This window comes from Zea mays, chromosome 3 (genome assembly GCF_902167145.1).
Source record: "Zea mays cultivar B73 chromosome 3, Zm-B73-REFERENCE-NAM-5.0, whole genome shotgun sequence".
NCBI lineage: Eukaryota > Viridiplantae > Streptophyta > Magnoliopsida > Poales > Poaceae > Zea > Zea mays.
Window position 1 is genome coordinate 218315967 of NC_050098.1, and position 16688 is coordinate 218332654.

Consider the following 16688-nt stretch of genomic DNA (forward strand, 5'->3'; position numbering starts at 1 on the left):
TGGGGAGGAATCCCCTCGCTATTCAACCCATGGATCCCCTATATTTTCTTGGTCACCAAACCAGCCATTTGAAAACCTCATTTTTCTAAGTGATTTTCATTTTTTTCCCAAAAAAATTAGTCCATTTTTCTTTGGAAAAATAGGAATCTCTTGAAAAAATAGAGTTCAAAACTAGACCTAAGTGTTGTTTTAACGTGTCTATAAGTCCATTCACTCCTTTTCAGACATACCCGATCCTTACATATCTCAATCTAGCTAATAGTATCTAGTCGATCAAAAAAACGCTTTAATTCTACCATCTACGTCTGTCCACATGTTCTATTAACAACACATATTTGACTGTAGAAAAGAGAAGACATTATAGATATAAAACAACTCATGTATATATATTTTTACTGGTGCATCCAAATAACATACGGCTAATAGATAGTCACATAACAGTTATATAACCAACATTAGCTGTAATAGGTATCCAAATAATATTAGCTGTGAGCTACTAGTATTAGCCAGCTAACTACTGTTGTTGTAGATCCAAACCTGGAACATGGGCACACAACATCCCTGGCTCACTAGCTTTAAGGCGGGAACACCAACGACAGAGCCCCCGACGCGTCAGCGCACGGACGAGACAAAAACGCCGGCCGCGCTGCCCAGCTGGCTCCCACGGCTCGCCAGCTCGGACCACGCCCTCGCGGGGCCCGCGTGGCAGCCGCTGCACTGTGGCCGCCGTACCTCGCGCCGTCGCGCTCGCAGGGGCGGGACGCGGGAGCGGTGTTTCGATTCGGTGGCGTTCTCGTAATAAGGTACGCGAAACGGAGGGCTTTCTAGGCGTCGGGGTAGATGCTGCAGTGCAGTGCAGTGCGGTGCAGAGGCTCCAAAAAGGACGAGACCATGGTTGCTGGCTCGCTCGCTCGCTCGAGGGTCGAGTGCGTTTCTAACGCTGCCCACACCACACACCACACACCAGCCTAGTCGAGAAGAAAGAAACCTCCGGTCTCTGGGTCAGGTTCTCGCCGAGCACGCGATTTCACCCGTCCTTTCGGTTCAGGTAACCTCCTCCCGCGTCTTGGTCTGGATTCTGATTCCCACCTGCTGCTGTTATTGGCTTCTGTTCCCCCGAGTTTGTTTGATCTGATAGGTTGCTGTGTGCTCGCTGCGACCGGTTTGCGATCTCTGACCATGCTTTGCTTTCGTTTTCTTTTCTTTTCATCTCGTCAGATCTTGTTTCGGATTCGACAGGCGAGGGTGGGAGTTATAGAGGAGAGCCGGACATTTCGGCGCGGTATGTCTCTTGGCTCTCTCAGTTTTTATCTGGTGTTTCTTGTTTCCGCGATTACGTGGGCTGCGCTAGTCAAGAACTTCTGTAGGAATCTTGGATGGATCGGTTGTGGCCTGCAGGTTCTGAGGTGGCAGCTGACATGGATCGCTGCAGAAGATTAAGATTACACCAGAACCATATATTTCTCCGTTCCAAGTCTTAGCCTTCGTTGCATCTTCCGTGTTCTTCTTCTTCTTCCTGTCTAGATGTGTGATTAGCCGTCAGCCCGTTAGTCGTTAACTTTTTTGTTCATGCATTATTATTATTTTTGAATATTCCTTGGCTACCTGGGACCCGCATGTTTCTTATCACTGGCTGATGATTTCATATAAGACAAAATACTTCGCGCTGGTCCTGGTCGTCGTTCCCCAATCAGCTCGCATATGAGTACGTAACTGGTTTATGCAACGAACAATACTGGGCTCACGCTCAAAACGGCCCCATATGGCATTTCAAATAGGGTTTTTTAATTTGATGCCCTTAGTTTTGGTGGTGTGCTCATCTATACCCTTAGTCGTGTTTTTTGCTCGGATGTGCCAATATGCATCTGAACTTGTCATTTTTTTACAACAACTTGCGCAGTTATGCTGCCCAAGAGCAAGAGGGTGGGCGACGACGAGAATGGTAGATGGAAATGGATGAAGTGTTTATAATGTACTCATCCAGATTGCAATTTAGCTCAGTCAGACTCTGGTTTTGAGATGGCCTTGCAGTTGTAGGCATAGAAGATGAACACGTCCATGCTTCTCAGAGGCTGCAATATCTGTATGCGTACATTATAAACGTCTCTATATATCCATCTGCTTATTTGGTAGTGCTGTCCATGCTAACACAAGACAGCAGATATATGCCACTATATGCTAGTGCAATGAACTCCCAAAGTGTCTTTCAAAAGTAACCAGTTTATCATCTGGGAAAGAGTACCTTAGCCTTAATATATACTGTTAATGGTAATGATGCGGTGGTTCATAGAATTTTCTTTTCTTCTGTCAAGCACGATTTGCCAAGATCCAGAATGCAAAATGCAATTCCCTTTTTTTTAATCTTCCTACCTTCCAGGACACCAACCATGGCACCTGAATACTGTTTACACATGATTAAAGAAAAATATCCTAAAAATCCAACGGTGTACTTGACGTTTTGTAAATTCCGCTGCGTTACTATCCATGCTACATATCGCTGCATACAAATTAAAAAGAACATGGTGTAATGTAACAACATGTCTCCAGGGAAACCAGTTATATGTAACTTTAAGTCCTCATAACCTAAATTATGTTGCTCACCATTTGGAGTACACAGAACATAAGTCCATACTTGAAATGTTTGACACTCTATGTCATCATAGTGCAGTACGATCAACGTCAAAACAGCTCTTTTGGCTCCAAATTCTGCATACGAACTTCACAAATCAATGCCTTCGTGGATTCTGGAAATATACCTGTACATTCAACCCTCCAATTTTGCTAACTTGGTGATATACACCCCTCAAATACGTTCAATCTTTTCCAACTTACACTTATTCAGCTATGTGTGCACAGAGTATTTTCAATCATTAACTAGTTAAACCATTTCCATTGAAAGGTCTATATTTGTTTTCGTGATTTTTTTGGATATCCTTTTGCTATTCTAGATGAGAGATTATCCACGGATGACTTCCTATTCATTGTCTTCCTTTCCTTTTTACCCATTCAGGAGCAAAGCTAATCAGGAGTTGCAACATAATATGCTGTCAATTATGATCAATTTGGTCTGACGAAGATTTTCTGCAAACAAATAGTAAAGCTAAAGCTTGTGGATACAAGAACTTCAGCATGACGAAGAAACACAAAATTAGAAAGTCCAAGCATCTTTTAGAGAGCAAAAAGGGTAATCTCTTAATTCAAGCCTAATATTTACTCAAATGAATTTTTATGTACATACATTTATCTCAAAGTGTTTTTTTATAAATGAAATTGTTTCGCGTCAAGAGAATATTCCTACTTATCTATTTTTTTCTTGCCATTCTGTTTCCCAATGTGATTACAATATCAGATTAACATGTCTGAGTCATATGTGTCTAGTACTCTAGTTTTCATCATTAAAATGCTTTTGGTATAGCTAAAATTGCATTCTTTTATAAGAACTCTGCCTTGCTTCAGCTAATGGCTCTCCTGTTTCTAGTGAGCCGTTGTCTGAAAATAATAGTGCTATTTTATTTTTTCAGATGTTGATGAAAATGTGGAGAACATTTTAAGAATGATAGAGGAGGAGAACGAACAGACTGAGAATGAACAAGATGATTCTGGAAATCCCGTCAGGAAATCAAAGCTATCTTCCCTTGTGAAGGGCTTCCATGAGGACTATCAATACCTTCACAAGCACTACAAACAGCTAATTAGCAAACTAGAAACTGCTGGCCACAGTTCCTCAGGTTCAGATTCATCTGATTCAGATGTGGAAGGAGACAGATTAGAGAATAATGTAACTACACCAAAAGCAGTGTTGAATGAAGAAAACGGCCTGAACCATAAGCTTGATGAGGTTCATAGCATGGAAGCAGAAATCGAGATGCTAAAACAAAGTACAGAAGAACACACCAAGGAAATATCTGATCTGAAACAGCTACTAGAAAAAGCAATCAAGGATAAAGAAGCTACAAGGGGAGAGTTCACTTTAGAGGTTGCAAATTTATCATCTGAGAATGAAAATCTGAAATCATTAGTTGAAACTGCAAAGAGGGAGGAAGGAGACTTGCTTAACATCATAAAATCTAAGGAGAATGAGGTCAAAACATTGTCTAGTGAGAAGCAAACTATTGAAGAGGAGAGAGATAACCTGAAGATGTCAGTTGTAGACATGAAGAAGGAGATGGAAGATCTGAGCAATCAGCTCAAAGATACAGTGGATAAATGCAGCGTCATGGCATCAGAACTAGAGAAGTCCCTGAAGGCTGAGAAAGAAGTGCAGACCTTGTTTGAAGAAAACCAGAACCTGAAGAACCATAACTTGATGCTGTCGGTGGAGCATGATAACCTGAAAGCACTTCATCATAACTTAGATATTGAGTGCTGTCAACTGAAGGCAACCATTGCAGAAACCAAAGCTGAAAATGAATCATTGACCACAGAAAATCATTCAGCTGAAAGAAAACTCCAGCAATTGAGGGTAGAAATAGATGGCTTGATGGCTGAGACCACAGTGATAATGAACAATCTGGACAAGGAACGTAGTACTGCAGCAGAAGAAAAAGAAAGGCTAACATCAGAAAATTCTGTATACATGAGTGAGTTAGAGGAGGCACAATCTAATGTTAAGGATCTAGAAAAGGAACTGGAGTCAACAAAAAGTGTTCTCAATAATCGTATTGCGGAGCTATGTAAGGAGAAGAATTCTACCACATCAGAGATAGAACGGCTAGAGGCTTCTTTGATGAATCATCAGAACGATCTGTCACAACAACTTGATAGGATTTCAGATATGCAGAAGACTACTGAAAACCTGGAGCTGGCAAATTCTAACCTGCATAATGAGATTGTAAAAGTACAAGGACAAAAGAATGAAGCTGTTGCTTCTATAGTTAATCTCGAGAGCATGTTAGAACAGCAAGTACAAGAGATTGCAAATCTTCAGGAGGCCAACAAAGAACTCAAAGCAGCAAAGACTGATCTACATAATGAGGTTATGTTACTTCAACAGGAGAAAATTGTAGCACTGACTCAGTTACAAGAATATGAGGCTCAAATCAAGAATCTTCGAATTGACTTGGAACAGCAGTGCAACCAAATTTCAGTTATGCAGCAAGCAAATGAAGAAACACAGGATAAAAATTCTAGCTTGCACAAGCAACTGGAAGAAACTAGGATTCATCTGCAAGAGGAGATCATTGCATTACAAGGAGAGAAGGAAGAGGCCATCAGTAGCTTACAGCAGTCAAATGATTCACTCAAGACCCTAGAAGTCCAGTTAGAGCAGCAAAGAGAACAAATTTCTGTTCTGCAGCTTGCTCATGAAGACTTGCAAAATAGCAATTCCAACCTAGAGATGCAATTGGAAGAGGCGAAGGTTAGTCACCATGCTGAAATTCTAGCATTACAAGATGAAAAGAACAAGATTATTTCAGAGTTGCAGCAGTCAGATGGTTGTATCAAGAACCTTAGATTTGAGTTGGAGCAAGGAAAAGAGCAAACCTCAATCTTGCTTCATGCTAATGAAGATATGAAGAATAACATTTCTGTCTTGGACAAGCAATTGGAAGAGGTCAGGAGCAGTTTGCATGCTGAAATTGCAGAAGTACGTGCAGAGAAGGAGACAGCTCTATCAGAGTTACATATGTCTCAGACTTCCATCAGGAACTTAGAGAGTGTGGTAGAAAAGCAAACTGAGAACATTTTAACTCTAGAAAAAGCTAATGATAAGTTAAACAATAAAATATGTATCTTGACAGAGCAAGTAGAACAAGCCAAGGCTGAGCTGCATAAGGAGGTAGCGGCAATACAAGAAGAGAAGGATACAGCACTAACACAATTAAGACAGTCAGAGTTTTCAATACAAGATCTTGAGAATGAGGTGACACGACTGAAAGACGAACTTTCAATTCAGCTGGAAAAAAATTCCACCTTGGACAAGCAATTTGAAGAATTCAAGAGCAAGCTGCATGCTGAAATTTTAGACCTACGCGCAGAGAAGGACACATCTCTATTGGAGTTACAGACATCTCAGGATTCTGTAAGGAATCTTGAGATTCTGGTTGAAAAGCAAACTGAGAACATTTCAACTCTGCACCAAGCTAATGATGAGTTACAGAAGAACATCTACACTTTGACTGAGCAATCACAACAAGCCAAGGAGGAGATGCAGGATGAGTTGAAGGCAATACAAGAAGAGAAGGATACAGTGCTAACACAACTGAAGCAGTCAGAGACTTCAGTACAAAATCTAGAGGATGAGGTGACACGACTGAAAGAGGAACTTTCCGTCCAGCTAGAAAACAATTCCACCTTGGACAAGCAGTTTGCAGAAGCTAGGAGCAATCTGCATGCTGAAATTTCAGACCTACGTGCAGAGAAGGGCACATCTCTACTGGAGTTACAGATGTCTCAGGCTTCTGTCAGGAATCTTGAGATTTTGGTCGGAAAGCAAACTGAGAACATTTCAACTCTACAGCAAGCTAATGAAGAGTTACAAAAGAACATCTACACTTTGACTGAGCAATCACAACAGGTCAAGGTGGAGATGCAAAGTGATTTGAAGGCAATACAAGAAGAGAAGAATGCGGTGCTATCACAACTGAAGCAGTCAGAAACTTCAGTACAAAATCTTGAGAATGAGGTGATACGACTGAAAGAGGAGCTTTCTGTCCAGCTAGAAAACAATTCCACCTTGGACAAGCAGTTTGAAGAAGCCAGGAGCAATCTGCATGCTGAAATTTCAGAGCTACGTGCAGATAAGAACACATCTCTATTGAAATTACAGACGTCTCAGGATTCTGTCAGGAATCTTGAGATTGTGGTTGAAAAGCAAACTGAGAACATTTCAACTCTACAGCAAGCTAATGATGAGTTACAGAAGAACATCTACACTTTGACGGAGCAATCACAACGAGACAAGGCGGAGATGCAGGATGAGTTGAAGGCAATACAAGAAGATAAGGATGCAGTGCTAACACAACTGAAGCAGTCAGAGACTTCAGTACAAAATCTAGAGGATGAGTTGACACGACTGAAAGAGGAGCTTTCCGTCCAGCTAGAAAACAATTCCACCTTGGACAAGCAGTTTGCAGAAGCCAGGAGCAATCTGCATGCTGAAATTTCAGACCTACATACAGAGAAGGACACATCTCTACGGGAATTACAGACGTCTCAGGCTTGTGTCAGGAATCTTGAGATTGTGGTTGAAAAGCAAACTGAGAACATTTCAACTCTACAGCAAGCTAATGATGAATTACAGAAGAATGTCTATACTTTGACTGAGCAATCACAGCAAGCCAAGGTGGAGATGCAGGATGAGTTGAAGTCAATACAAGAAGAGAAGGATGCAGCGCTAACACAACTGAAGCTGTCAGAGACTTCAGTACAAAATCTTGAGAATGAGGTGACACGACTGAAATGGGAGTTCTCCGTCCAGCTAGAAAACAATTCCACCTTGGACAAGCAGTTGGAGGAGGCAATGTTGAAAGTGTCTAGCCTACATGAGAATCTTGAGAAGGCCCAAGCTGAAGCAGCTTGTCAACTTGATGGCATGAGTACAAAAACCAAAGATCTAGAGGAGACAATCAATCAATTGTCTTCTCAAAAGACTAAGTTGGAGAAGGATGTGAAAATTATGATTGAAGCATGCACAGAAAACATGTCATGTTTGGCAGGATTTGAAGATAGAGTTACACAAAAAATTTCAGATCAGGAGGCAGGACTGAAGGTTCTCCACCAGAGCCTTGGAGGGGCTGTTGGTAGCTGTCAGAGGCTTCAGTATGCATATGATGAGGTGTCCACAAGGGCATCACATCTTGAGATACTTAAGAGGAGTCAGATGGAGCAGATTGATCAGCTAGAGCAGAAAAACACAGAAACTGTGGAGAAACATCGGCTTCTGGAAGAGGAAAAGTTATCTGCAAATAAGGAGAATATTAAGCTACAAAAGCATGTCCAAGACCTTGAAGTTCAGCTCCAGCTAGCAAAGCAGAAGCTTAAAGTTACTGAGGCAGAAAGCAAATGCAAAGAAGAGAGATATGAAGCGTCAGTGGAAGCACTGCGGGCAGAGATCTGTCATCTTGAACAATTAGTACAGCAGTTTTCAGGGAGAGTCAGCTTGCTGGAAGGAACTCTCATGCAGGTTAAAGGACATGCTGAGTCAGTGGTCTGTAAATGGGCTGACAAATTGGATGAGCTAGAAACAATCTGCAGTCAGAATTTTGTGCTCTTCATTGACCGCTCATCTGCATGTAGTGACGAGCTTAAAATCCTGAGGAAGAAGGTACATGATCATCTTAATGAACAGAAGGAACTTGCCAATGCGAACAACGAGCTGGCTATTAGGTTCAAAGAGAAAGAAATGGTGGTGTCAGAAATGGTGAAGAGTGCTGCTGAGGCACAGACAAAGATGCTCCAGCTCCAGAAGACGGTGGACGAGAAAGAAGACGAGCTAGCAGCTAGAGTGCAGGAGAAGAGAGAAGCCATCAAGCAACTGAGCGACACCATTGTTTACCACAAGAACTATAGCGATGACCTGGTGCGCTACATCCGCAGTCAGAGTCGCCCTCGCCTCCCGTTCTGCCTTTAAATCTGAAAGTCAATGAAAGATGTAAAGGCTTAATCTAGCTGTGATTTTTTTTTTTTGCAGTAAGGAGACCATTGCAATTTTTCTTATGTATCATATATAGGGCTCGAATACTTTCTGGAGGTAGCCATATATTCAGTGGCTTGTGTATTCTATTCGCTACTAAGGGGACTGCTGTAGTAATTGATTTATTCGTTTTGCCTTATCTTTTTTATCGGATCGGTGAATATACTGCCTGAGACTGCGAAGGAAGGCTCAAGAAATATCCAGGTTTGCAGTTTTCTATCCAAATTCGCACAGGTAAGTAACGGCTTGTAAAGAATCTTTGCCAAACATTTTTGCTGTTCATGGCAGATTGTAGGATTGTCTTTGTTCTTCTTCAGTTCTGGTTCAGATTAGTCCCCTGCAAATTCACCATGCATTTAAGTTTATTTATATTTAAACTCTCCTCATCTTGGAGCCTTTTGTAATTTGATTGCTAAAAGGCGAATGAAAACTATCACCAGATCCGTCATTGGCTGCACTTTATCAGAAGTCAAGCCTGTAGGGTGAGTTTCTAGTAACTTTATATGCAGTTCTTAGAAGTAATTTTCTATGCACTTTATATAAGTAATTTCCTATGCAGACTTCGGTTGACAAATGGTAGCCACTATGCAGTTTTGCCAGCAATCATCCCCGCCGTTCAGGTTTAGACACAGTTCCAATTTCTTACTGTTCCGACGCTTAACAGTGTACTGATGGATACTTATGCCATAAGCCCGGTGACCGAGTCCGAGTTTATTGGGGCGGGGTCGTAGGCGTACCTGAAACTGCGTTGCACCAGTGCAGTCACTGGCTTGTGACGAGCTCTCTGTAGGGTCATCTTGCGCCAACGCGGAGCGCGCATCATGGTGGCAAACGCACGCCATCGCAGGCAAGGCTCCGGGCGCCGGCGGCGCGCGTGCTGGGAGAGCGCAACGGCTGCGTGAAGCGGAGAGACACAGGTAACGAAGACACAAGCCAGCGACGGAGGCGGTCGCGCGCGGAGCATGGCAAAGGTGAGCAGGGAGGCGACGGAGCCCCCCGCCGCGCCGGTCACGGCTGGTGCCGCCGTGTGCTTGCAGACCGGTGCCGCTACCACAGTCCACAGCCCCCGCTGGTGCGTTGCTGTTCTCCTATTGCGCCGCTACCACAGTCCACAGCCCATCTACACGAACTTGGCTTGGTGGGTTCGTAGCCACAACAGGCCCATACTTGAGATCACAGCGACACTGAGTATACGGCTCATGTTGTCTATACAACACTGTTGGCCTGTGCTCCAATCCAAGCTGGTCCTCTAAAATTTGGAAAAATTCACTGACGAAAATATCGTGGACCAAAAAATACGACGTCATGTCTGTTCCCTACGCGAGATGGATGCATCGTACAACAACTAAACTTTGATCGAGAGATGAACATCTTGTTCAAAATTATATCTGCGGCGATTGTAAACTCTAATCATTAGGGTATTCTTGCATGTCCGTAAAATATAGAAAATGTATATTTGTAAGAAACTATATTCTTCTTTTAAGACAAGTCCACGGGTAAAAACACGCAGCCGATGAGCGAAGTAGCGCTGGTAAAGTCTCTCGCATATGATAATGCAAAATACTATTTTATAGACTTATAGATAGAGATTAAAATAAAAGATAAGATAAAAGATTTGATAGAAATTCTGCTGGAGATTGCAACAGCCAGCAGTCACAAAGCGAGGTTTGAACGGTTCCTTGTCTTTTTGCTGCCTTTCAAGTTGCTAGGAGTACTTTGGCAGTACTGTCATTCTGCACTAGTGGCAGACAATATTTTTCTTTCTCTACCTCTAAAAAGGCATTTATATTTTGCCTTTTGCGGTCGTCGCGAGCACATATTTTGGGAACAATTATCTATGCAACATGTCGTGAATCGCCGGTGATTTCTAGAATTATATACGAGGAGATTGGCCGCTTGAGCAACGTATATGGTACGAGTAAGTAATTAAGGGTCTGTTTGGTTCACTACCTCAGTTGCCACACTTTGCCTAACTTTTCTGCCTAAGGTTAGTTATTCAATTCGAACGATTAACCTTAGTTAAAGTGTGGCACATTTAGCCACAAACCAAACAGACCCTTAATTACTGTTGTGTTACTCGTACCATATACGTTGCTCAAGCGGCCAATTGTCATGTTTACCTAAGACTTTTAATTACATATATGATTTCCTAACATGACGCATTCATGCATGCATGAGCCACTTTTTATTCTATCACAGCAACTTGGTCGTGCATGCGTCTAGTAGAGTGGTTCACTGGTTTGTTAAGAGGTTTGGATCAGTAGCTGGGATGCAGGGGTGGTGATGAGGCTATAGACGGATAGACCCCACCGCTTCCTCGTGCTGCACACATTCTCGTTGCAGCAACGGTCTCTAAATTTAGGACAGGATGTCATATAAATCTCTAAACATTTAAAATACACATGCACATATTTAAATTAGCAACATGGTAAGTCACAGGTACAGACTAGTAGACATGTTTACTGGCGTGTGGTGATTCATGCTGGCACGAGCGATATATATTAGATCAGTCCCTAAACTTGGCAGTGTGTCATCTAGGTTTTAGAATGCATATCCGTCTTTATAAACTAGCCCTACAATCTACGTTAAGTCCGACATCCGTATATCCATTTTTAGGCCTGTTTTAATCTCAAGAGATAAACTTTATCAGTTTTTTAGCTGTTTTTAGCCATTTGGTGATCTAAACATGAGAGCTAATGGTGATGTGATAAAATTTAGCAACTATTATCTCATAAGCTGCTCAAGGGGTGTTAAAAGGAGCTAAATGTGGGCCAGGGAATCCAATTTTCCACTCATACCCTCTAACCCCACACTCTCTCTCCGCATTAGGGGCATGAGCGTATTTTTATTCCAATATGCTAAACTTTATTAGAGTAGTCTAAACACCCAAAGAGCTAAACTTTAGCACTTTAATTTATATGGCTAAAGTTTAGCATAAAGCTAAAGTTTATCCCGTGAGATTGAAACGTATAGTGTCAACGTGGATATGCATATTCGTTTCGATTGTAATATAGATACTAAGGCCCCCTTTGGTAGGGCTCTTTCTCTACCAGTTCCAGTTCTGGCTCCGGCTTCTCTAGTAAAACAGCTCTCTCCTTATGTTTAGGAAGAGCCCTAGAAGAAGCACCTTGTTTGGTTAGAAACATAGCTCCTCTTGCAGCTCCTTGTATGAGAGAATATTTTTTGATCTATATATTGTCATTACAAATATTTTTTGATCTATAACATAATGCGATAAATGTATAGACTAACATAATTGGTTACAAGATCATGAAGCCCTAGAAAGATAGATTGACTTTGCAAGATCATCCCGAAACTTATCCATGTTCCTATCACTAGAATGTGGGGTTGATGTATCCGACGCATTTCTCGAAGGAAGGTGTCTTGCGTATCTTGACGGAATGGTTGGCACATAATCAAGATTTCGATCACACTTAACAAAATCTTTATCTTCTGCATCCATCTCACGAATGTAATTATGAAGGCACATTGTAGCGGCAATAATCATCATTTGCTTCTCCAATGGATAGCTCGGCATGTTCAAAAGAATTCTCCACTTCATTTTCCAAACACCAAAGGCACGTTCTACACAATTACGGATGCTTGAGTGTAAAAAGTTGAAAGTCTCTTGCTCACCACTTGGAGTGACACCTCTTCTCCAATCGGGAATATGATACCTTTGACCCTTATATGGAGCCAAATATCCAGGACGATTAGGGAACCCGGCATCAACATGATAATATTTTCCTGAACAATAATATAAAATTTTTATTGTTTCATCAAGATAATATAAATATTTTCCTAAAAATAATAGTAATATATATGTATAATCATACCTACAGGTGGGTGTGGGAACTCATGATCATGCTCAATTGCATGGAATAGCACGCTTGTATCGTGCATAGAGCCAGGTTGCCCAATGGATGCATATGTGAACCTCAAATCGAAGTCAACCACAACAAGAACATTTTGAGTTGCTTTACCACTTCTTCCAATATATCGAACAAGATCATGTGGAGGTGGCACCACTGTGATGTGTGTACCATCAACAGCTCCAATGCAATCTTTAAAAAAAGGCATCATCCTACTATCACAACTTATCCTAGGGTGTGTGGTACTGAAGTTAGGATCAACCGGCCTTATGTATTGTGCACACATATGCACTATACAAAGCAAGACCTCACCAAATTTCCTACTCAATGTCTCCCCTGAATGCTTGAAGGTTCCATGAAGAGCACTATTTGACCAACCATGCCCACAAGTTACAAGAAAGATAGCAAGTACTTCAATAGAGCTCATATGAATGGATGATTTGAGGTCATAGTCACGCACTAAAAGGTCATGCAATTTGTAAAAGAGTGAAGCATTCATTCGAAACATCTTACGACTTTCACCTGGAGTTTTCAAAGTCTCCATGACCCAACTGTAACCACTCTGCATTGGAATTCTCGGAGGATTCTTGTCAAGATACGTGAAGTAGTACTTCGTAGCAAGCAGAAAAGTAGAAATAATATTATTCTGAGCATCTCGGAACACCGACAAAGCACTGAAACCTTTCTTCTGGAGTATCTAAGGTCAAAAACATCTCTTTTTCAGTCCTCTTGACTAGCACTAGAGTAGCAACAAAATGCTCATTTGTGCCAGGAGTTGCACCACATTCTTTCACCAGTTTCATCACATCTGCAATGGAACATCCATTATTATCTTGACTCCTAGCAACAGACTCAGCAGATGCAGTTGTTCTCTCACTCTGTTTCACAAGTACCGCCATCTGTTCTTGAAACCAATGTCCCACTGCAGTTTTAGGTTTCTTTCCCTTGCTAACATTTGTTTTATCAGGTCTCTTGGTTTGCTCAGTAGTAGGTGTGAACTCTTCTGGTTCACTATCATCCTCCTGATTATCACCATCGTTTTCCCCTTCAAGATCTACAGTACAAGTAGTATTGGGTTGGGACGGCGGTAAACCACTAGAAGCAGACCAGTGTTCATCGCCGGTATTATGGAGGCTTTCAAACATAATTTCTAGTTGGTCCTCATTCTGAAGGCCTTTTTCTTTGAACCTACCAGACCCCTTGATTTGCTGCAATAAATAAAAGAGGAGCATAAATAATCTATCACAATCTGGTGTTTACAAATTATGTACATGAACTTACTTTTGACATCCTACTCCACCATTCCTCCGGCATCACAATATTCTTGTGACCTTCATCCCATCCAATTCCTGTTTGCTTATTTAATTTCTTCCAAATACCATAGTCAATTTTTAACTTTTCCCATTTGTTCTTGAACTGTTTTCTAGTGTATGCAATACCAGTTCTGTCTTTAAACCTTCGAATCACATTTTTGTACCCAGCTGAATTCAAATGAGTGTTTGAACGGTTTCCGATTCTTGTTTCTTCAGCAAAAAGCTCACAAACAATCCTTACATTGTCATCACTCCAATCAGCCACACTATGCAGCAACAATTTCGAATCAATTTAAATACTATATGCACTTACAACTAGAAATCATAACAGAGCAAAAAATAATTTCATCACCTTGAATCCTGGGTGAGATCGATGTCGACTGCGGCTGTTGCGGGTACTGGTGCCTTTGATGCTGCTCTACCATGTTTACGTCGAGCAGTAGTAACCTGATCTGGTACCTCTTCGACACGATCATCAGTTTGATCAAGTTCAGTTCTCATGGCCGAAGGACCTCCGGATAAAGGATCATCGTGGAGCCAATTAGGACCAAGTGCTGCTTTTGCAGCACCAGTCCACCAGTCCGGCCACCCCGCTCCTCCTGTGAATGTTGTCGGAGCACCTAAACCTGCTATGAATGGTTGTGCACTGGTTGCTGCATCCGTCGGCACACAGCTGAATGGCGTCCATGGCCCGTGCTGCAAATGCGGGAGTGTGCCCGACCAAGGAACGCTCGCCCAAGAAACGAATGCGGATGCGGGAGTGTCCATGGCCTGTGCAGCAGATGCGCTGACAGCCGCCCCGACAGCTTGGCCAGCAGCCGCGCCCCTGACCGCACCGGCAGCTTGGCCAGCAGCCGCGCCAGCACAGGGCACCTCGCCAGCCCTCGTCGCGTCGCGCCTTGTCGCTGCAGCACAGGTCGCCTTGGCACAGGCAGCTTGGCCAGCAGCCGCACCAGCACAGGTCGCCAGCCCTCGTCGCGCCAGCACAGGTGCGGCCCTCACCGCGACAACCTCTTGGCCAGCAGCCGCGCCAGCACAGGTCGCCAGCCCTCGTCGCGCCAGCACAGGGGCGGCCCTCGCCGCGACGGCCTCCTGGCCAGCAGCCGCGCCGCCGACGTTCATTTCTTCCTGCATCTTGTGCGAGTCGAAGGGGGCTGAGGGAGAGAGCAACGGCGTATAGGGTTTTGGTCTGGTGGCTTGAGGGAGAGAGCCGGTAGAAAAGCTGCAATTTTGGGCTCTTGGCTTCAGCAGATTTGGAGGATGAGCTCTTTCCTATTTTTCAGTAGAAGTCCATCAAAGAGCCCTGCGTTTGGTAAATTATTTGGAGAAACCCACGAAGGAGCTCTTGAAGGAGCTATACCAAAGGGGCCCTAAATAAATGTATCATATATTCGTTTTCTACAATTTTTTCTCTCTCTATTCGATTTCACGTTTTTATTCTAGAAATATATAATACTTTATATTATCTGTATGCGCAGATAATAAATACCATGTAAACTCATTAAATAGTCTACCAAACGGAGAGCTTCTTCGTAAGAATAGGAAGGAGCAGCCCCATTCCGCCATTCGTAAGAATAGAAAGGAGCAGCCCAATAAACCGAGCAAAGCGGAGCTCCAAAAAGAGGCTTCTCCAGCTCTCTCTAGTCCTTCTCTCTTACATGAAAATATATAGGAGCTACATTTTCAACTAATTAGGTTGTTCCTCTAGAGGCTCTTCATGAAAAAAAAGGAGGAAGTTATCCACAGAGCAGCCAAAGCTAGCTGAAGCTGTTGATGCAAGAGCCTTTATATTTTGAAGATATATTATGGACCCAAACCACAGCTCATTCTATATCTTGGATTCTGTGTGTAGGGAGAAAAAAAAATCCCACAACCAAGCGTGTGCTGTATTTTCGAGGATAACGTGCCTGCTGCAGATTCTATAATTCTTAGTAAACCAAACGCGGCCTTAAGATGACGCCCATTGCCTAATTTAAAGGCTGCTGGTACTCCCTTCTAGATCACCCTAGCTAGCTAGTGATCATCCATATATCGTAGACTGGAAAATTGGAGCTATTTGCATACAACGTTAAAAAGAGTCATAAAATCGTACGTGTTTGCATTAGAACAGCACGATCTATTCTAGAAGTAGATTTTCCCGGTATGCGCTAGTGGTAGTCTGGTGTTGTACAAGTATACAACGACTGGGTATGTAACAGAGAGATGAGATAGGTTGAGAGAGCTGCTTTCAAGTACCATTAATCTGCGATGAACGCAGAGGCAGCATGCATGCATGACGCGTGCACCTTGACATGCATGCATAAACATGCACCGACCAGTCCAACTCTTCCCTCCGCCGTCTTAAATTAAAATTCGTTTTATTTAATTAATATATTTATATAATAATTATGTATATGTTTTATACGTATCTAGATTTATCCTATCTATTTGAATATAGATATATAAAATGAAAAGCTAAAACGACTAATAATAGAGAGAAACCAGCTGTCTCCGTGATGACTAACCAATCACTGCAAGTACTGGTGGCCACTGGCCAGTCTACCAAAGGAGGACGCTTTATCAAAAAAAAAGGACGCACGTGCAGACGTGCTTTGACTGTGCAGTCAGAGCAGCTCCAGACACTGGTTATCAGTTTGCTCCTATATAATGCATGCATCGGTTTTCTGTCCGTTTCGAGCTAAATTTGTGTTACGTTTAGTCCGCCGATCGACTTTAATTTGATCCCGGCCCCAGCGCTCTTCGCCGCCGATCATATGCTCTCTTTTCCACGATCAACGCGGTCTAGAAGCCATCACTACCGGTACATACGAGAAGAGTATTATTCACTTGCCGACTAACAGTAATCAATTCCCGTTACAGAGGACTTTG

General features: G+C 42.6%; 1 protein-coding gene and 1 long non-coding RNA gene across 3 annotated transcripts; one reads left to right on the top strand and one right to left on the bottom strand.

Annotated features, from left to right (window-relative positions):
- The first annotated feature begins 533 nt into the window (after positions 1-533).
- Positions 534-8774, top strand: LOC100193698 (uncharacterized). Of its 2 annotated transcripts, XM_023301828.2 has the most exons (5): positions 534-1048; positions 1219-1282; positions 1901-2083; positions 3011-3184; positions 3522-8774. In XM_023301828.2, the coding sequence occupies exons 4-5, from the start codon at positions 3130-3132 to the stop codon at positions 8570-8572; spliced, it is 5106 nt and encodes a 1701-aa protein (XP_023157596.1). In that variant the 5' UTR covers positions 534-1048; positions 1219-1282; positions 1901-2083; positions 3011-3129; the 3' UTR covers positions 8573-8774. The 2 variants fall into 2 exon arrangements, with proteins under 2 accessions (XP_023157596.1, NP_001339193.1); NM_001352264.1 differs by lacking the exon at positions 1901-2083 and having other exon boundaries at positions 908-1048; positions 3522-8772.
- On the bottom strand, positions 2448-9883 carry LOC111591142 (uncharacterized). Its single transcript, XR_002750323.1, has 2 exons — positions 9373-9883; positions 2448-2706 (listed from the first exon to the last, which is right to left on the bottom strand). It is a non-coding gene; the product is annotated as an uncharacterized lncRNA (long non-coding RNA).
- Positions 9884-16688: the final 6805 nt, after the last annotated feature.

Excerpts from the sequence above, each read along its gene's own strand:
- LOC100193698 (XM_023301828.2), top strand. The coding sequence starts at position 3,130 with ATGACGAAGAAACACAAAATTAGAAAGTCCAAGCATCTTTTAGAGAGC. Across the intron at positions 3,185-3,521 it reads TCTTTTAGAGAGCAAAAAGG|ATGTTGATGAAAATGTGGAG; the intron begins GTAATCTCTTAA and ends TTATTTTTTCAG.